This window comes from Manis javanica, chromosome X, assembly GCF_040802235.1.
Source record: "Manis javanica isolate MJ-LG chromosome X, MJ_LKY, whole genome shotgun sequence".
In the NCBI taxonomy this organism is placed as follows: domain Eukaryota; kingdom Metazoa; phylum Chordata; class Mammalia; order Pholidota; family Manidae; genus Manis; species Manis javanica.
In genome coordinates this window covers 132,015,433-132,037,501 of record NC_133174.1, presented here as the reverse complement: position 1 = coordinate 132,037,501, position 22,069 = coordinate 132,015,433, and the positions used below count along the sequence as shown (strand labels likewise).

General features: G+C 41.0%; 1 protein-coding gene across 3 annotated transcripts; it reads left to right on the top strand.

Moving 5' to 3' along the window:
- Positions 1 to 12,919: 12,919 nt before the first annotated feature.
- On the top strand, positions 12,920 to 21,338 carry SLITRK4 (SLIT and NTRK like family member 4). 3 transcript variants are annotated; one of them, XM_017641182.3, is made up of 2 exons: positions 12,920 to 13,740; positions 18,266 to 21,338. In XM_017641182.3, exon 2 carries the CDS (start codon positions 18,316 to 18,318, stop codon positions 20,830 to 20,832), a length of 2,517 nt encoding a protein of 838 aa, XP_017496671.1. In that variant the 5' UTR covers positions 12,920 to 13,740; positions 18,266 to 18,315; the 3' UTR covers positions 20,833 to 21,338. The 3 variants fall into 3 exon arrangements, with proteins under 3 accessions (XP_017496671.1, XP_017496670.1, XP_017496672.1); XM_017641181.3 differs by lacking the exon at positions 12,920 to 13,740 and adding an exon at positions 14,341 to 14,561; XM_017641183.3 differs by lacking the exon at positions 12,920 to 13,740 and adding an exon at positions 14,768 to 15,141.
- The last annotated feature ends 731 nt before the right edge of the window (positions 21,339 to 22,069 follow it).

Below are 22,069 nucleotides of genomic sequence, written 5' to 3'. Positions count from 1 at the left end.
CACATCTACACCATTACTGCAAGCTTCTTAATATTAAGTCAGCCATAGAAAAAACAATGCAAGAAATCTAGGAAGACATTTTATTTTCTTTTGAAAACGGATAGAATAAGTCGTAACAGGACAAATATGAAGTCAGTCAACCCCATTATAACACAAAGAAGCAACCCTCTTCTATCCCCAATAGATATTAAATTGAAAGAAGCATAGTTTCTGTTTGTCTTTTAAAAGAGTGTAGTCATTAAAAATTATTAGGAGCCTAATTTTTGCATCGTCTTATACAAAGTGATTCACACACTGCTTTCTGGAAACCTTGCAACCTGCATCAGACAACAAAATTGGAATCAAACCAGCAAACCATGACACATACAGAGTGGAAGGGACACAAAAAAAATACCTTCTAACAGTGGAGGAAAGTACACTATAAGGTGGATTGTGAATCGTGGGAGGAAGCTCTGTGACCAAAGGGCACTGGAAGAGTGAAAGGTTGGCTCTTCTATAACCAATCTGGGAAAGCTCTGCAGAACCTGTGGAAATTCAGTGATGTTTCAGGGGACTAGGATAACCCAAGGCATTGAATGTGTAAGAGCCTAGATAAGGGAAAAATCGAAATAGAGAGTAAAGAATGAAGTGGGATCTGTTGAAAAAAAAAACAGTATTTTGTGCTTCATGATAAAACTGACTATTGCAAAAAAAAATTTGTTGAATTAAGTTGTAATTTTAAAATGTCCTGATAAAAAGGTAAATACAAATGAATATACAGTAATAAGTCATGGCCTTAACTTTGCTATCTTACCTATAACACTGGGTAATCTTCCCAAATGGTCTTGCCTTGATGACTATCATAAGCTTGAAATAGATGACGCAACAAAAGTGCTGAAGATTAAACAAAAAACAGTAAGCCAGAAATAATATTTTTAAAATGCTGAAACATTGAAATTACTCAACCACTATCTATGACATTTTTAACTGCATGCAAGATTGTAAAATGTTGGCTGATTAAAAATTATTTAAAGAAAAGATGATTAAAGTACTTTGAAGTTATCACCAGAAACCTTCTATAGTAACTTGCATAGAATTACAATGGAATTTACTTTGAGGGGCAACATAAATCACTTAAAATTCTTATGCTATGATCATCATAATTCACTGGTAAGTATTGGAGGTTATCTAAGCAACAGTGGTTTAGCCTGTAGCCTGCTTGGTGAGGTACCTTCATTTGGTATAGGGCATGGAAGCTATAATTAGCCATTGGCAAAGGATACGAGAACTCCTTGCAGGTCGCTAGCCACTGGCAAATAAATCCAAGTGACAAGGAACAAGCCCTTGCTCATGGGTGTGAGCAGTTTAGGTGTGAAAGCCTAAACTAGCTCAAACTTGTTAGCCTTTATTTTCCAGTTCTTTTTCTGGGCCTTTCGGTATGTATATTGAGATGGGTTTTCTAAAGAAAAGTCTCCAAGTACCTATCAGCTCCTCACCCCAAATAAGGCTTGGAGTCTAAGGACTTCTGATCAGTTACCAATGAGTCAGGCCCACATATTGTCTTATCTTTAACACTGTAATCCAAATACCTATAATTCCATCTCATTCAATTCACCTGACATGTATTAAGCATGCCTGGTACTGGGACATATATATATATATATATATATAAAACCTATATGCTACTGGATAGGGGAGCAGAGGAGGTAAATAGAAAAATAAATTAACACAGTAGTGCCATGGGAAGTCTACAGTTTGATGGGGAAGGATGTTAGGTATAATTGACTAAAAGATAGTGAAACCAGTTTGAGACTACACAACTGGTTGAAAAGCTGAATCAAAGGTGTTGAGGTGACAGCATTGGGATCCAGCTTAAAGTATCTTCCCAGGACTTCCATAGGAATAGATGGGATTCGGTAAGGCTTCCAGGCAAAGGGAACAACAGTGGCAAATACCGAGCATCCAAAGCCATAGATTGCTGTTTTTCTGGAATAGTTCTGATTGAAAATGATCTCTTAATATCAGATTGGATGGGAGGCAATTTTTTTTAGAAAACACAAATAGTATCCTAATCTAGCAAGAGAGTAATAAATTATAGACAAGGGACAATGACTGTAATAATTGAAAGAAGCCTGAGATCTATATCACCCATCACATGATTTCCTAAAACTGTAATTCGCATGAGGCCAGGGACTGTTTAGTTCCACCACTAAAATCCTAGTGCTTAGCAGTAGTTCCTGACACAAAGTAAGTGTTCAAAAATGATTAGCTGAGTGAATGAAGCAATGTTATTTCTGTTTGCCTCATTCTTTTTTTTCTCATAGTGATTAGCAGGAAAACACTTCAATTAGGGGTATGTGAGAGGACAGAAAAGAGAAACTGCTAAATCCTAATCTGCAGCCAGTCCTATAGAGCAGAGGACCCCCAGGGGCTATGATGTGTGGCAGAAACAAAAAAGATGAGAGAAATACAAGGTAATGTGTGAAGTCTGTGTAACGGAAAAGAGAGGAATATTCAGAGAGCTGGCTGAACCAAAGGTATTCCGTATGGAAGGCCTGTGTAGTGCCTCTAAATTGACCCCGATTATTGAATTGTCCAATCTACCTGTTGCCCTGTAATCAGCAAATCATAGTCTACATTTTCCACTAGGTAGGCTGCCCAGGACAATGTGTGCTGTCCTTTCCATTTTGTCATTCTTCTGCATACAGCTATTGTTGCCTCCCGCGGCCATCATAGGCCAAGAGATCTGGAAGGGTGGCATCAAAAACAGTTGTACTTTAATAAACTGATATTATTGATCAATGTGACAATGAAAGTTGTCTGACATCTGTAGTTGTTTCATCTCGGAAGATTAATCCTGATTACCAAGGATAGCTTTGGTTGCTGTTACAAAACACAAACAGAAATGAATCTGCTTGGAACGGCCTTCTTAATACTTTCATGACCAATAGAAAAGGTCAATGGAAAACTAATGGAAAAGGTAGGCAGGGGGATAGGACTAAAAGTTCAAAGGCTTCAAGAAGGAAAGTTTGAGTCTGATTGCTGACTTAGGACAAAGGACACGTGGACAGGGTAATGGAAGAAAGGGGTTATAATATTATTTACAACCTCATGAAAGAAAAAAATACTGTAGCAGCTGCACATATTTCCTCCCTTGGTTGTTGTATATGTGTATGCATACACAAACATATATTGCATAGTAACTAGTATATATACTCTCTCTATATATATACACACACAAATATATATATATATATATATATATATATATATATATATATGGTTTCACTCATAGTAACTAGCACTATATTATATATATCCTTTAATATAGTATATATATTTTATATAAGGAATGTTGCCGGCAATTCATTTTACAAGTTGGTCTTTAGGTTATATCATGTTTAGGTGGAATTAAAATAGTATTTTTAATATCAGCTAGAGATAGACCTCATGACTATATGGATTTCACATTGGCAGAAAGGGAGAAGCATCTTCATTTGGAGGGAGCATAGAGTTAAATATGGGTAGAAGGATGGCTATGGGTATCATGTAACCAAAGAGTAGGCTGTCAGGTGCTTCCATACACTGCTCTGTTACCCTGGCCCTGGGCCTCTGCAAACCACATTTCTCCTTTGCTAACTGGCTCCCCATTAAGTTTTGCCAATGGAGAGCTAGGAGGAGGCTGCTGGTTTGGAGGAAGGAGGGGACGGGATCCTTCCTGAAGGCTTGCTGATGCTGTCAGCAGTGCCCCAACCACTGCCATCTACTCGGCAGCAGCAGTGGGTTTCAGTCTCCAGTTTCCTTCTGCATCCCAAACCATTCTTCTGTTCATCCTAGCTCCCAACTTATCAACTTATGTGACTTTAATCATGTTAGCTTTAGTCTGTTTCTTATATCTTAAAGTATTATTATGATGACTTCTTTATAATCTATCAGAGTGTTGTGAGCATTAAAAGAAAATATCTGTGAAGCTTCTTAGAAATGGGAAAAGATATAATTGTGAACTAAGATTTAATATGGCCAGAGAAATGTTTCCATATTAAACATTTGGGAAAATATACAGGCATCAATCCAGATGAATGACTAATAAACTAAAAATCAGTCAAATAATAATACAGCCACAGCAGGGAAAATGCAGGGTTTTTTCTTCCCAAATAATTATGTAAAGAAAAAAACTAAACCTCAAGAAGATCGAATAGCAAAAGAGGATTTCAGTGTAAGATGCCGAACACCAAATGTTTGGGGATGGTTGCTTTCCTTACTTTCCTTCGATCTTTCTTCCTTTTTGGAAGTGAGAGTAAGTGGGGGTGGGGGTCGGGGTTGGTTTATACAGTAAAGCAATGGAACTGAGACAAATAATGGCCAATCCTCACTACCAACTGCTGATGAAACTCTGCTCAAGTTCCAATGCAACAGTCTCTCCAGGATTGTTTATTAGTGGTGGATTGAGCAAAAGTACTAATCAAATACCATGTTAAAAGAAAGAATCAGAGCAAACAATAAAAAGGTGTAAAGTCTCTTGACATCCATAAACAACAATTAGAAAGCATCACTGTCAGGCTGAGGTAGGGGTCCCAAAGGTAAACGACTCTACAAAGTAAATCTGCAGTGGTTGTGACCTCCTAAAACCATCAAAAAATGTGAAGGGACCCACTTTTCAGTCTTGGTAAAATAATTTCAGTAAGATTCTTTTCTTTCCTGACATATTTTTCAAATGACTGATTTAAATATTGTAGCATATTTGTGTATATCAGTAAAGAATAAATAAAGTAATAATGTGAAACCAGACCTTCTCATATATAGGATATTATTGCCAGCAATTCCTGAGAATAAGTGTGTGTGTGTGTGTGTGTGTGTGTGTGTGTACATACATACACACACACACTAAGTCGAGAAGATAGTTGTATTTTTCTGTCAGTTCCACCTGAGAAGCCAAGTTCCTAACACACCTATGTAAACTTTCATACTTCTGGAAATCACAAGAGCTTCTTTTCCTTGTCTGTCTCCCTTCTTTAAGTTTTCATGATTTGAAGATCAAATTTGAAGAGGCTTACTATCTTGGTGTCTTCTTTTCATTTTGTCTGTTTTGGTTATATTGGTTATTTCAATTTCTGGCACTTCCAAATAATGTAATTTCTTATTTTATAGAGCATTTCCTGTTCATGTCCTTTCCAAAACTGCCTGGCACACAGTAAGTTTTAACTCCATATTCTGGAGGACTACCAACGTTTTGGACTCTGTCATCTCCAGAAGGACACACAAGTTGGTGACCTTGCCATTTGATGGAAGGGAATGTTCTGATTTTCTTAATTTCCTTGAATATGTGCCATGGAAGCCTACTATTACTGCCTTCAACTACAGCATTTCACGATATTTAATAAAAGTGAAAAAGTTGGTGAAGTTTAAGAATAAGCATTCAGTGGTTTGAGGGCATTTCCATTCAATACATTATAGAATATTGTTATAGTCTCATCCACCTTACCACTAAACTAAGAGATCTTGGAGGACAGGCAGTGCCTTCCACCTTGGTATTCAAAGTCTGATGCATAATAGGTATTCAATAAGGATTTAAAATGAACTGAGCTTTATGGTTGAGCAGATTATTTGCAGTCAAGCTATCTCAACTAACTTTCATACATTCTTGAATTCATAGAGTTATTGGAGGAAAGGGATTTTCTATTCCTAGGACAGATAGAGTAGATGAAACATACTAATTTGGTTTCAGTATACATTTTGACTCTTTCAACGTACAGCTACCAAATCAAAGACTGGGCTGCCGATGGGAAGAGAGAGTGTATTTGTGTATTAATTTTAGAGGCTGTGGGGTAAGATGCAACATGGCTCCCTAGGAACTCTAAGTATCAACTTTGACTTTTTCCAGAAAAGCTCTGAGCACAAATGTGTTTAATACAGAATTTACAGTTGGTGGAAAAGAAGAGAAAATGCTTGTTTAAAAAAATAATTCCTTGAAGAGGGTAATGATTTGAATGAGGAAAAAAACCTACTTGAGAGTTACGTGTAATTTATATACCATATGCATGGCTGTGCTAAAATATCACTTGTTTCTCCTTTATCCATTCTTCCCTTCTAAACCAATCTCTTCTTGCCACTTGTCTTAATATACGATAAAAGCAGAATCTCTAATGAACTAGAGATACCTTACATAGTAATATTTTATAATGAACTGGAAAAGGACCCCAGAACATGTACCTTTTGAGCTAAAAGCCACTTAATCACCAGTTCTTGCCAGTCTTTTGTTACTATGGAAATAATGTATGAAATTATCCCCCTATAGTGTTTCCAGCATGTTTTCCAAATTCAACTTCTTTTACTGCAAGACATTCCCCCATCTTTAGAAATCTCTTTTTTATAAAATCCTACAAAATTTTAACAAACACATATTAGCAAAATAGAAGCTCTAATTCATATATTGTATTTCAAGTTTAAATGTTAATGCTAACTTAAGAGTCATTCAACCTGTGTTACAGGTCTTTGGGTTTGCAAGTATAACTGGCCAACTGGCCAACACAAGTCTGATCATTCACTGAATGTTAAATGCAGAATGGCACTTCCTACACTTTTGAACAGAAGCCCTCTTTACATGGAAGGATAGGAATGGACTATCCGGTTCCCAAGATCACTGGCTCCACACAGGGATGCCCTGCCATTTGTCACATAGGACGGATTCTCAAGGAGAAATCAGAATGGCTATCAATGAGACTCCTCTCCCTTCAAGGCTCAGGAAACTCACATCTCTTAAAACACAAGCAGAGAAATGAGAGGAGTCGTCATTATAAGGTCCATTTGTAATTTTTTTCTCATTGCCCTGGGTATTTGGATCCTACAGTTTTGGTTTTCTGGATATTCTTTCATCCATAAAGATAATAAAAATGAAATTGTATAGGATAGCTTTAGCTATAAGAAGTAAAATGCCCAGCAACTTCTTTTAATCTGTGAAAAATACATTGGTTAGAGGTCATACCTTGAATAGTTTTTACATTAGAATTCTTTTACTATAGAGAAATCCAAATAGAACCTAAACAATATGTTAGAGTTCAATATTTCCAATAATGAATATTATAAGAAAAGTCAATTAACAGTAGATCAGAAAACATGCCTATCAACACTATATCTGTCTGCATAGTTATTGGATGATTGACATCGAATTAATTTATATATAGTTTATAACACTTATGTGATCTTAGATATAATTCCATCACATCTTGTCAGATCTGACTTTCTATGCTCTGAAAACATTTGCCATTCTCATGAAAAAATTATTTGTAGTTAGAAGAATGCTACTTCTTTAGGTCATTAAGTTTCTAAAAATATGTTTTCTATGGATAAAATAATCAAATTATTGCCCCTAAGTCACTTGAACTTTTCTTTATACATATGTTACAAATAATGCTCCAAATAATATTGTATAAATAACAGCTATATATATTTTGGTTCCTTTTCCCTCTTTTTTTTCCTTTCTGTTTATTTTCCCAAAAAGATAATTAGTGATAGGCTTCAGTGTATTTTTTAACATTCTCTCCAGGGCTATTATGAAGAACTTGGTTGAAATAATGCTATTCCCACTTCTCGTAGGTCTGGTGTGCAGAAGATGAGATTCTAGACTAGAATCTTGCCTGACAAGCAACTCTTTCACAAAATAATGATAGTGTTTGTAATGCTCAGCTCTGCACAGGTTTTTGTTGAAATTAATGTTTAAAAATCTAATGATTGATAACAATAGGAAAGTAACTAAAGGATACCAAGAAGTGTAAGCTCCCAGAGACTTATCTTAACATAATGATTTCTAGGTTTTGAAATAATTAAAAATAAACAAACAAATAACCCCATCACTCTCTTCTATGCAACATCCTTAGATAGACTTAAGTAGGAAACCAATATATATAGTCTGCATCCTTTACTCTTTGTGCATGTCGAGGTTTATGCTACTTATGAATAGAAGGAGATAATAATTCTCCGGGCCAGAAAGGCACCATTCTAGGTGTTTTGTAAACATTATCTTAGTTAATTCTCATAAAATTCAAGGAGATTGAGTTTGCCATACCCATTTTATAGAAGAGGCAATGAATGTTCAGAAAAGTTATCTGCCCTAAATCATAGAGCTATTAAATAGTGAAGCAAGAATTTCACCCCAAGCCCATCAGGTTCCAAATTTCATATTCTTTAAAATCCTCATACGCCTAATTATATGTTCTATTCACATTTACAAAACAGAACAGATTTCAAAAATTCCATAATTAATTTTCTTGGTGATTCACTGTACATTCTGCCCTCAGTGAGTCCCCCATCACTGGGTGTATTCAAGCATTTCAGTGTTCATCTGATGAAAATGCCAGCTTTGACTAGGAGTAGTTAAACCGTAAGATTTTTAACATCCCTTTAAACCTTGAAACTCTATGATTAATATTACTTTGCCCATAACAGATACAGCAGGAATTCTCTGAGATGACAACTTTTCCTATACCAAGAGACCGAGGACAGTTTTCTCATGAAGACCTTATGTGGGTAGACATTACTCAATTTGAGTCAGATCCAGGAAATAGAAGATCCAATTCTGAACTGAAAGAGAAGGTACTCAATCACAGATACATGACACTCATTAACACAGATGTTCTGCTTTCCTCTGACTCACCCTTTGAGCCTCAGAAAGGGATACAGTTTATTTTGGATATAGTAATTGGGATACAGTCACACCATAACTCATATCTTCATATTATGCCTTTTCTGCCACGTTTTAGGCCCCTAATTTTGATCCATGTTCTAAATTGTTCGAAAGGAATCTGTAAAACAAGAGGGGCTGGAAATGATAAATTTTGAAAGAGAATTTCTCAAGTTTAAATTTCTAAGGAAAATGAATACTCTTATAAAAGCACTGGAAAAACGGCCCTCAATATTTTTGCAAAATAAAAACATGTTTTGCTGGCTGAGGAGAGTGTACTCTGGTTCCCCAGATAAAACTGAGCAGGGTAAAAATGGAAGGATTCTCATCAACTTTCTATCTTTCTGACAAAGCTTCTGTTGGTGTTATGGCACTTGTACAGCCCATGGGAGTAATTCTCACAGTAGATTGCCTGGCTATTAACTTCGTATTTTTTATTTCATGATCCTTATTATCTTTCAGTTATCTGGGGGCATTTGGGCTTCTTGGCTCTAATCTTTGACAGTGAGTGAGAAAGATGAGATTTCTTCAAGTTAGAGAATACTCAGAGAGAAAATGCATAAACAGAACAGACACTATTGTATTAGCATCTGTGGCCTATAAAAGTGATATTCTAGAGAATATAGGTGGCATGAATGAGCCATATGAACAGGTATCCTTAGGAGCCAAAATTACAAAGATCCTTCAAAACAACATACTCTTCTCTATGAATCCTCCAGAAACAATTTGTGAATGGAATATCTTGTGAAAAATCAGCCAATGCCTGGAGTTCTCAGACTTGAATACATTAACAGCTGACACCTCAGGTTGTCAGCTAAAACAAAACAATTTGGTGAAAACAAAAAACAGGTTATCAGCTATAATATAAAGAGGTAGCCTGGGAATAATGGAAGGTTAAGTTAGTTGACATAATCTAATCAATTAACAAACTAATCTCCCCTCTTCCAATTCACTCTGTGCCCTATCCGGTAACAGTTCTTCTGCCCTCAATTCTGGAATAAGTCTAGGGATGAACACTACTGGTTCCATTTGTCAGTAGCAAAAGCAACTCTCTCTAATAAGGAACAATTAAAACATCATGACAAGTTCAGAATCAACTCAGGCATAGAAAAGTTGAAAGAGCAGGATGGATGGAACAAGCCCACTATTGGCAAAGAGTAAATCAGCTTTAAGAGATCAGATTTAAGAGGCCCTCTTATATATAATTGGCATGAACTGTTTTTCATGTCCTTTCTTGGTTTATCCTAGTGTTGAGTATTAATACTTTACTACTTGCAAGCATTTATGCCCCAAGTGTTTATCGTTATTTGAGGGGTGGGGGGATCTATTATGCTTTCAGAATTAAAAGTATCTTAATTCTTATGTGGACAAGGAAATGTGGAGTTATCAGGAAGACCTCAAAAGACCTGGAGTCAACTCTTGACTGTCACATACTCACTGTGTGACCTTAGGCTTAACTTCCCTGAATCTCATTTTTCAAAGAATCTCTTCATTTTAGTATTGTTCAGAGAACTAAATGAAATAATGTTTGAAGGCAACATGGCTAAGAGGAGGCACTCAGTAGATAGTAGTTACTATGGTATAAAGTAGATGATGGTCTGAAAGCTACCTTTCAGTTTCTAAATTCCATAGAATTTGCAAAAGTTAGCAACCAGTACAAGGTTTTTCAAAGTGTATATGATTTTTAAAAAGGATTCCATTGTCAAATAAGTTTGGGAAATGCCACATGCTATATATCCTTTCCCCTTGTAAGTTAGAATTCATTTTTATTATCTTGAATTTGCTGAAAAATCCCAGAGTGAAAAAAGAAATTGCTTAGCTTTATGGAATCAAGGGTCCTGCAAACTTATTTTATCATAGAAACCTCTTCTCCCAGAAGATATGTTAACATCCTAAGAACTTTCTTGTATTCCATTTAGAGAAATGCCAGGTTTGGAATTTTTTTTAAAACCAGAGTATAAATGACTTTTTGAAATTAAGATACATTGAATGATCTGTGATACCTGGATACCAAATTAAGGCTAATATGATTTTAAACAACAGCAAGATAAGGCAGAATAAAGAGAGAATACAATGAAAGTGAAAGACCATCGACTAGGGCCAAGTTTTGTTGGTGTTATAATCAAGTTAGGTTGCTAGAGTTCCATTGCCTAAAACTGCCTTTGGAATTAAGGCTATCCAGGAGCTTGGTGAAATAAAAAAAAAAAACACTTGTTTATTTGCCCTGAAGGAGGGATCACAATATATCAGCACAGTCCTAGGGTTCCAGTTGTACGCCTTGCAAAGCCAAGATGAAGTACAGTGGAACATTTGTAGAAAAGCTATAGGGCTATTGCAAATCCGTCTCACCATATTTGTTTTCGTTTATTTTAAGAACATCAACTTTGTTCTTCTTTCAATTGCCATACATAGTGCTGAACTTTTCTTAATACTTTTATTTATTTATATATTTCCTTCCTTTTTTTTAAACTAACAATTTCCTTAGTTTACTATTGTTCTTTCTATATGGATATCACCTGTAGTTATAGGCTATAGAAAAAAGAGACCACAAGACTAAAGGATTGGGTTTTTTAATTACTTTGAAAACAAGAGAAGCAGGAAGCATGGAAGCTGTTACTTCTCTGTTATTTTTATGATTTTTTAATATCATATTTAAGCAGCAAAATATTTTATATTAAAATGTTCACTTTAATGAGTTGGATATTAATCACCAATAAATTCTTTATAATTTATTGATATTGTAACTGTACTTGTTTTCAGATTTCTGTCTCCATACCCATAGGAAAAAGAACATTCCACAGTTATTACAGTCAAATATAGTGAACTCTCAGAACAGTTCCTGAAGTTGAATAAAGATAGGCATTTAAATCATCTGATATTTACTGTCCAAATCTGGCCTTTTCAGCTATCACAGTGCTTGGAATGTGCATTATATTTTCAGGTAAAATTTTTTGTTCATTCTGTTGAATCTTGTTAACATTTATAGTAAAGGACAAACAATTCACCTATCCTGATAAAATATATCGTAGCATTTTGAATGAATGCCAATTTGTTTTGGTATCCGTTACCACTTCCAAATTGCATTATACAATATAATGCAAATGTGAGTTCTTAATTAGCAGTATCTGTTTTGTTCAAATGTACAACAGTAGAGGGAATTTTTTCAACATACTGTAGCTGTTAACTATGTAGGAAACAAATTTCACCTTACTGACAGGAGCTGCACAAGTACATATTTTCTTATGGATGGATCCCTTAGTGTTTCCATAAGCAATGCCATTTCATAATGGATTTCACATTGAATACAGCAAATTTTACCAGTGCTGCCCACTTTATTCTGCCTCTAGGTCGTTTTTGAAAGAGAAGATGAAATTTTTAAGGGCAATGAGGAATGGGGATGGAGAAAGGGTTCTTTATGAAAGATGCAATATTTACCAAGGTCATAAAGAAATATGCCTATATACACATATCTATTTAAATATTTAAATATTGTATGTGCATCTCTGTATACATGCTATGCCCAGCAAACATTTGCATGAATATAAACTGAAACTGAAGGCAGCCTCATGAAATGATAAAAATGAAAACATTAAACATATATGAATAGGTATTAGTGATAATATAGAAGGTAGGACAGTATCTACAAATAACGTAATAAATCCTTTGCTCATTGGATTTTTTACCTAGATTGGGGGCCTTTAAACATCAATTATAGTAAATGTTTAACTGTAGGAAGTTCAGGCAGAGACCCAAATTCTGGTTGCAAAGCTATTGCTAGTTTTAGCTTAAAGAGTTTTTCATTTTGAAATAAACGCATTTCTGGGTACTGGCTATCCCTATCGTGGTAGCTAGAGCTAATGAAATTTGGATAACTGTTTTGTTCAAATGTACAACAGTAGAGGGAATTTTTTAAAGCTAAAAGACAGAACACAGGTCCTGAAGAAATGGGTCCTGCAGTATTACTTGAAATGTGGCAAAGAATGGGCTACTAGGAGTCCTAGAGAAATACTTTCCATTTATAATTTAGCTCTGTTTACTTAGAGCCAGTTTATTCCCACAGACACAAAGTAAAGAGAGAATTGTTTTTCTCAGCCAAGCACCTACAAAAACGGCAGGTTGGGGGAAGGCGAGCAAACCACCACTTTCGCCTTTTCTTGCTAGGAAAGCCAGGTATTTGAAATAGACTAAGGATAGCCAAACTCCCCGCCCCACAGGTACGTTTGTTTTCTTACCGAGCTTTTTAACTAATCTTCATGAAATTGGTTTGAACATTAGCCCTTCCTCAGGATAATCCTACCCTCGTGGGTGAGCACTAACAAATGGGTAGAGAGGGGCCTAGACAATGCACGCGCTGGACTTGCAGCGTGGATATTTGCAGTTCAACTGCTAAAGCGTCTTTGGTATAAACATGACAGTGAGGGGGCTACAAAAGTGACTTTTCATAGTCCATTCCTCTCCTTTTCCGTCTCCCCGAGGTTTCCTGTGGGTCTCTTCCCATTCTCTCGCTGCAGACCCTTCCACATAGCCCGAAACCTCCACAAACCTTGTCGCCCTTCCCTAAAACCTCACATTCATCCCCATCTTCCCCAACCAAAGTCCCCTCCCAGTCACCACCAAAGCCCGGAGAAGTGGAACCCACACAATGCCTCCCTTATAGGGCTTGAGCTGAGAACTGGGCATGCTCAGTAGCCGGAGCAGTTTTTTTTTTTTTTTTTTTTTTTATCTTTTGGTCGCAAGTGCGGCATCTCTCCCAGTCCCACACCTCTCTAGCCTCTATCCCTTTCCCCTCTCCCCACCCCCAGCTCTTTAATCACCCTCCTTAACCCGTTCTACACCAAAGACTCGCAGAGTTCTGAGGTGCGGAGAATTAACCCGTCTCCTCCTACACCCGTGCACTAGTGCACTTTGAGCTAAAGCTTCACACTTTTGCCTTAAAGCCCCCAGCCCCTTCCGCGCAGACAGGTAGAGGGAGTGCGACTACTACCGGAGCCCAGGAAACTGGCCCAAGAAGGCTCCATCCAGGATCGCCCGCTACTGAAGTATTCCCGGAGCCCTCTGTTCTGCGGGGTGACAATTAGCCAAAGGTACCGTACCCGGGATACAAAGCCCAAGTGCGACTGTTGCCTTTGAATGTCATTGTTGTTGACTCACCCCCCTTGATCCTGGGATTATTCAATTCCGCGTAGACTCGACGCCCCTCTCTACCTCCCTCGACCCCCCTTCCCCCGGCTCTCCGATGATTCTTGGGCTTTGCCTGGGTTCTTGCTTGCTCTCTCAAAGGAACGCCCCGAGTGTGTGTGCGCGCGCGTGTGTGTGTGTGTGTGTGTGTGTGTGTGTGTATGTGCGCGCCTTCTTTCTTAGGGGACTGGGGGAGGAGGAAGGACTCGAGTGTGCACGTATGTGGTGGGAGGATGGAGATTGGCGTGCTCGCGGTAGGGGACTGGGGTCCCTCCGCGTGAGGAAAGGGGTCGCTCCTCCCTAGGGGGTGTATTGGGCATAAAGAGGGGGCGGATGCCGGAAGGAAACTGCGCTGTCTTCCCTGGAGTGTGGGCAGAGGAGGAATCAAGTGGGGGAGTCTGGGTGGGGGACTGGGGGCCTCGGGAATGTGCGGGGGTCTAGGTGCTTGAGCCTCGGGAGGGAGGCTGCGGGGGACGGGGGCGGGGACTCGGCGCGTGGATGTAAAGGTGCAGCCCGTGTGCGAGGGGCCGGGTGTGCGCGCGCGCTGTCTGGCCGGGTGCACGCGCGCGCGCCGCTGCCCGCCTGATTGCCTGCTGGGGCTTCTTGGTGGGTTTGACTGGAGAGCGGGCCGGGAGGACCTCGATCCGGGCTAACGTAGCGACCCTCGAGGAAACTGCAGCGCCCATCGCGGCGCGGCCGGCCGTGCGAGAGCTGTCGGGCTCCGGAGGTGGGTGAATTTCCAGCGGGGGCTGCACGAGCTGCACCGACACGCGCTGCCTCTTCCCCACTCGGCTCGGCACCGCGCGCCGCGCGTGTGGTGTGTGTGTGTGTGTGTGTGTGTGTGTGTGTGTGTGTGTGTGTGTGTGTGTGTGTGTGTGTGTGTGTGTGTGTGTGTGTGTGGTGTGTGTGTGTGTGTGTGTGTGTGCATGCGCGCACGCGCGCGCCAATGGGGGCAGGTAGCTTATTATTTTTAGTTTAGGTCGTGTTGGTTTGCGGCCGGCGGAGTGGCCAAAGCGGCTACCCTCTCCACCCCGCTTGCCTGCCCGCAGCGCGGTCTCAAGTCCCTGAAGACCGAAAGAATCTGATGTCCTCAGCATCTCTGCCCCCGGGCGGGCAGGGCGGCGGGGAAAGTGCCCTGGTCTAGGGCGGCTCGGGTTGTCGGGGTCGCTGCGCGGGGCTGGGCTTTGTTTTCTGCGTCCCGCTTGCTGGCACTCTAGGCGGACGTGGATCTGGGGCTCGGGGCAGTGGCCCACGAGCTGCTTGGAGACTGCTGGCACTCAGCAGGACAGGGAACACGAGAGAAGCCGGTGGGTAACTCTAAAAGCCCTGCAAAGCCGGGCAGCGCGGGCAGTGCGACTTTGCAAGCTGCCCGAATGTTGAACCGGTTTCTGGCTTGGTGAGGGCAGCGTTCCGGGGTTGCTCAGCGCACGGGGGCAGGGGGGGCCTGGGCCGCCGCTCTCGGCCACGGAACCACCGGGTCACTCTGCCGGTGACAGCGGGCCAGTGACGCCCCAGTGGCCATAGCCCTCGTGGCCAGAGCTGGCCATCTCTTCCCCCCTCAACCACGCCACGACCGGGTCTAGAGAGGCGGACGGCAACTCCAGCAGCTGCCCCTCGCGGGACGGGAGCGCGCGGAGAAATGTGTGCGCAGCGGGGCTGAAAACCCCCCGCGACATCCCGAGCGGTGCCCGCGACATCCCGAGCGGTGCCCGCCTCCGCGGCCCGCGCCACGAGACCGCGGCTTGGGCCCGGGACCGGGGAGGGGGCTGCGTGCGGGCTCCGGGCACTGGGATGCGGCAAAACATTGCGGTACGCGCCATCGCCGGCGGCCCCTCTAGCCGCGCCGCAGCCGGCCCGAGGGAGCGCACGGGGGGCGGCACTGACCGCGTCTCCACACGCAGCCCCTGTCCCCGCCCTGAGCGGGTGGGCTAAGGTTTCCCGTGCCACCTCCAGGGGAGCCACCTGGGCCCAGCCTTGCCAGTCGCCTGCCCCCCCGCAGGCCCGCTCCTCCGCATCCGCGCCGAGCGCCAGGCACAGCGCTTTGGAGGAAGCCGCCTTTGTGGTAAGGCTAGGTTTGTGCAGTCCTGGCTGGCCGTGGGAGCCGAGCGCCTAGCGGGGCGCGGGGAGAGGGACAGAGACGGGAGGGGTAGGTAGGGAGACGGGCTGCTCCTAGCAGCACGAAAGAGGGCTTTTGGTACTCAACTCATACTTTGTGCGGTTTTTTTCCTTTTTTGCTTTTTTTTTTTTGCCTGATTGTAAAATGTGCATGTTTGAAGGGGACCATGTGAACGTGAGGTTCCTTTTGCTTGCATCCGGTGCCCCTTTCCCCTCATGAGAGCTCCCTTCTAGCTCTTTTCCTTCCCCTCTCCACTTCTTCACGGTCTCGGGCTTTCTCCCTTGGCCTCTCTTGCCTGCTCTGCCTGGTGGAACGACTTCCCCGCTCCCTCTCCTGGTCCTCCAGCTGCCTGCGGCTTCCTCTGCTTCACACGAGCTGCACTGGGAACTTCCTAGCTCGTCCTTGTGCCTTTTTCCCCCTTGCTACTTAAAGTAGAAATTACGAGGAGGAGGGCCGCTTCTTATGCAATTTCAATCTGTTGAAACTACTTGTTCTTGTTTTTGTACCGAATTCAGGTTATTGGGTGGAGGGGTTTGTTTGTTTTTCAGTTTGATATACGGTGTCTCTTGAGCGGGGGAGGGGGGCTAACAAGAAATGACTCAACTGAACCAAAATAGCTGTTGAAAACCGATCAATAGGAAGGCAGAGAGATCATATGAAATTTTATTTCACAATGAAAGTTGGTTTGGATGATGTCATGCTTAAGAATTTATGACTTCTTTTTTGCACTGCCAGTCAAGCTATCATGGTGAATAGGGGGAAATGGACATCTATGTGGTCAGCCAAGGAGCATCGCGGCAGTGCAGGCTGTAGTCTGGACCAAACTACTTCAAAGGCAAATCTTCCTGGGTCGTGGCTAATGGATTGTCTACCTTGCAACATGTTCGGTTTTACCACTAGCTGATGCCGCGTGGGCAAAATAAACAAAGGAGTTTCTGTATGACACTTTTTTCTTTGAAGCATCCCTCATTGTGTGTTCCTGGGTAATTTATTTATTTAATTAATATTTGGTGGTGACCATATTGAAATTGCAGCCAGCCTCCCCTTTCAAGATGGAAAAGACATGGCTAAAATTGCACCAATAAAATGCACAGTGCTTGTTCCTTTCAGTCTTTTCCAGGAAGCATTGCATGTATTTGCATATTCATGCACGGGTTAAGGAATTGGCTACCGCGGGTTAATTTGCTAAACCTTAAACCCCACTAAGTGGTTCTTGGTTTGGTTATAGACCACCAAGACCTGGAGTGTTAATATTGGGAGGGGGATGTTTGGGGACTGATGATTTTAGAACAATCACTGGCTGTACTAAATGTATCTGGTGCTGCAGATAAAGCCACTCAAGGATTGTGGTGTGTGAACTCCTCTTCCTCAGCAGGGTCACTCTGTGGTCGAAGTGAAGGAGAGAACCATTTGAGCCAAGTGTCAGTCAGACCTGGGTTCAAAATGGCATGTAAAGCAATGGAAGAGGGCCAGGTAGGCAGGAGAGCCGGTTCTCAAGACAGTGCGAAAGCTGTCTGGACCTCAGTGAGGCAATGCAGGAGCAAGCAGGTTTCTCTCCTGCTTTCAGGAACCCAAAGACAAAAGGCCTTTTAACCCTGTTTAGGAGATGACAAACAGGAAACTAGATAGCATTTATTTACCTGAAATTAAAATTTGGCCATCCCCTGCTCAGCTATCTTTCTGGAACTTCACAGGGGTCATCTGTGTTTTTCAGGCAGCAGCGTACAAAAGTGAGCTGATTCGTGGCAGTGTGCTTACCTGTGGGCTGGAGCTCAGGCAGATCTCGTCCCAGAGCTCTTTCCTCCTTGATCTTTTGAAGATCCCCCTCTACAGCAACCCAGTCCTCCCATTGCCATCCTCTGTTGAACCCAGGGCTCTAATACCTTCTCTGCTCAGTCTCTTAGGCTGAAGCTTAGAGAGTTGGAAATGCATTTGTGGTGCTAACAATGTGGAACAGTTGATGGTCTGAGATCAGTCATTAGCACTGCAAATAGAAAGCTTAAGGTCTGTGTTCAAGGGCGGAGCTTGGTGGTCCATATAAAATATTTTCAGATTGTTAAGGTTTAAGCATAATCAACAATATTTTTTCCCATTGTGAGTTCTTCACGTACAAAATTTGTATGAACTATAGGAACAGAACTAAAATGTATGGCATTTGGTGGTTATTGTTCAACTGAGTAAGAATACTTGGAGTTTTTGGTGCCTTAAAAATACAGAGCTAATAACTGTAGCCATGTGTTCACTCTGGTGTGATTTAAATACAAATAACTTTTAAGTAATGATCATTGAAAAAATGTTTTCTTTTTATTTTTTAGATTATTTCTCTTTATTCAGAAGCATAAAGTTGTTTGCTGATTGCAAGAAGATGTTGCTTTGGCTCTTTCTGATTTTGTCAGCCCTGATTTCTTCAGCAAATGCAGATTCTGACATATCGGTGGAAATTTGCAATGTGTGCTCCTGCGTGTCAGTTGAGAATGTGCTCTATGTCAACTGTGAGAAGGTTTCAGTCTACAGACCAAATCAGCTGAAACCGCCTTGGTCTAATTTTTATCACCTCAATTTCCAAAACAATTTTTTAAATATCCTCTATCCAAATACATTCTTGAATTTTTCACATGCAGTATCCCTGCAGCTGGGAAATAATAAACTGCAGAACATTGAGGGAGGAGCCTTTCTTGGGCTCAGTGCATTAAAGCAGTTGCACTTGAACAACAATGAATTAAAGATTCTCCGAGCTGACACTTTCCTTGGCATAGAGAACTTGGAGTATCTCCAGGCTGACTACAATTTAATCAAGTATATTGAACGAGGAGCCTTCAATAAGCTCCACAAACTGAAAGTTCTCATTCTTAATGACAATCTGATTTCATTCCTTCCTGATAATATTTTCCGATTTGCTTCTTTGACCCATCTGGATATACGAGGAAATAGAATCCAGAAGCTCCCCTATATCGGGGTTCTGGAACATATAGGCCGTGTCGTCGAATTGCAACTGGAAGATAACCCTTGGAACTGTAGCTGTGATTTGTTGCCTTTAAAAGCTTGGCTGGAGAATATGCCATATAACATTTACATAGGAGAAGCTATCTGTGAAACTCCTAGTGACTTATATGGAAGGCTTTTAAAAGAAACCAACAAACAAGAATTATGCCCCATGGGCACAGGTAGTGATTTTGATGTGCGAATCCTGCCTCCGTCTCAGCTGGAAAACGGCTACACCACTCCCAATGGTCACACTACCCAAACGTCCTTACACAGATTAGTGACCAAGCCACCGAAAACAACAAATCCTTCCAAGATCTCTGGAATTGTGGCAGGCAAAGCCCTCTCCAACCGCAATCTCAGTCAGATTGTGTTTTACCAAACGAGGGTGCCTCCCCTTACCCCTTGCCCAGCACCTTGCTTCTGCAAAACACATCCTTCGGATCTTGGACTGAGTGTCAACTGCCAAGAGAAAAACATACAGTCCATGTCTGAACTGATACCAAAACCTTTAAATGCCAAGAAGTTGCATGTCAATGGCAATGGCATCAAAGATGTGGACATCTCCGACTTCACTGAGTTTGAAGGACTGGATTTGCTCCATTTAGGCAGCAATCAGATTACAGTGATCAAGGGAGACGTATTCCACAATCTCACTAATTTACGCAGGCTCTATCTCAATGGCAATCAGATCGAAAGACTCTATCCTGAAGTATTTTCAGGCCTTCATAACCTGCAATATCTGTATTTGGAATACAATTTGATTAAGGAAATCTTAGCGGGCACCTTTGACTCCATGCCAAATTTGCAGTTACTGTATTTAAACAATAATCTCTTAAAGAGCCTGCCCGTTTACATTTTTTCTGGAGCACCCCTTGCTAGATTGAACCTGAGGAACAACAAATTCATGTACCTACCTGTCAGTGGGGTCCTTGACCAGCTGCAATCTCTTACACAGATTGACTTGGAGGGCAACCCATGGGACTGCACTTGCGACTTGGTGGCATTGAAGCTGTGGCTGGAGAAGCTGAATGAAGGGATTGTTGTGAAAGAACTAAAATGTGAGACGCCTGTGCAGTTTGCCAACATTGAACTGAAGTCCCTCAAAAATGAAATCTTATGTCCCAAACTCTTAAACAAGCCATCTTCGCCACTCACGAGCCCTGCGCCTGCCATCACGTTCACCACCCCGCTGGGTCCCATTCGAAGCCCTCCTGGTGGCCCAGTGCCTCTGTCTATTCTAATCTTAAGTATCTTAGTGGTCCTCATTTTAACTGTGTTTGTTGCTTTTTGCCTTCTTGTCTTTGTACTGCGACGAAACAAGAAACCCGCAGTGAAGCACGAAGGCCTCGGGAATCCTGAGTGCGGCTCCATGCAGCTGCAGCTGAGGAAGCACGACCACAAAACCAATAAAAAAGACGGACTGAGCACAGAAGCTTTCGTTCCACAAACCATAGAACAGATGAGCAAAAGCCACACCTGTGGCTTGAAAGAGTCCGAAACTGGGTTCATGTTTTCAGATCCTCCGGGACAGAAGGTCATTATGAGAAATGTTGCCGACAAGGAGAAAGATTTATTGCACGTGGATACCAGGAAGAGACTGAGCACAATTGATGAGCTGGACGAATTATTCCCAAGCAGGGATTCCAATGTGTTTATTCAGAATTTTCTTGAAAGCAAAAAGGAGTACAATAGCATAGGTGTCAGTGGCTTTGAGATCCGCTATCCAGAAAAACAACAAGACAAAAAAAACAAGAAGTCACTGATAGGCGGCAACCACAGTAAAATTGTTGTGGAGCAAAGGAAGAGCAGCGAGTATTTTGAACTGAAGGCAAAACTCCAGAGTTCCCCTGACTACCTACAGGTCCTTGAGGAGCAGACAGCTTTGAACAAGATCTAGGTCATGCAATCTTACTTCATACAGAGGACATTTATTTAATGATGAAAGTGCCTTTTGTTGACTTCTAACTTCCAAATACTATATTATCAATAGGCATAGAGGCAGGTGTTTCCAAGGGAGTCTCATTAACTGTAGCTGCAAAGATGTGTCCAGTAGAAGAGAATTTCCTTAATAGATTTTACTACATAAAACCTATACTGTGGAGTCCTGTGGGGATACTGCAAACTCTATTGCCAAAGGGATGCTCTGTATACATAATACACTGAATTTAACCTCAAGAGGCAAATCTGTTTTGTACCCCAATGCAAAACCTTCGTCTCTTTGTGCTTTGTAAAGCAAACTCAAGAAAACTGGTACCAGTGTCTGTACCTCAGCTGGGTCCTTCATCTTGCACGTAGATTAAGTTGGTGGAACTGGACTAATCCTTTTGATTTGTGGCATTGTAACAACTCTGTGTAAAGATTATCCGAAAAGTAAACAAAACAAAACAAAAAAAAAACCAAGCATGCAAAGAGAGAACATTGGATAGTATTTGTAAATTGGTAACCTTTATGGCCTGCATCTTGAAACCGCTGGATTTATAATGTTAAATTGTGCAAATATTTGTTTAAAGTATACCATGCATTACATTACTATAAAATAAATTTGAACACTTTAAGCATTACCTGTCTATACATAAAACCTAAAAGAGAAAAAAAATTAACATGAGTTACATAGCATTTGTGGTGATCTGAAGAAATACGTGATGTTTATCAGAATTAAACATGGCTCAAATAAAACTAACATTAGAGTTTGTTCTCAGTTATGTGAAATACCCACAATCCTTAAAGGTTGTCCAAAATTAGCAAAGTGCTTACCGTGTGAGCGCACCCAAAGCTATTTTTGTAACATAATTCATATTTATGAAGTACTTTGTATACTCAATAGGAAAATATGTACTCCTTAATATGTATTTAATATGCCTGACTTGTTTTCCTGATCACAGGGAATTTATCAATAAGTATAAATTCAGACAGAAAAAATATACCAAACTGAAACTGAAGCTTCTGTGTACAGAAATATTCTGGACATTGTGATCAGGTATAATTTAAAATCAAAACAAACAAAAAAACACAAAAAACAAAAATCCAAAAAAAAAAAACAGTTCTGTGCTATTCTTGAGAATTTAGCATATTACCTTCAGATCTGTTACCAACTGTGCATTTTAAAATAGGTTCCTTAGTTTTATAGTATCGTG

Bases quoted from the DNA above. Each gene is read 5' to 3' on its own strand.
- SLITRK4 (XM_017641182.3), top strand. From the start codon at position 18,316: ATGTTGCTTTGGCTCTTTCTGATTTTGTCAGCCCTGATTTCTTCAGCA.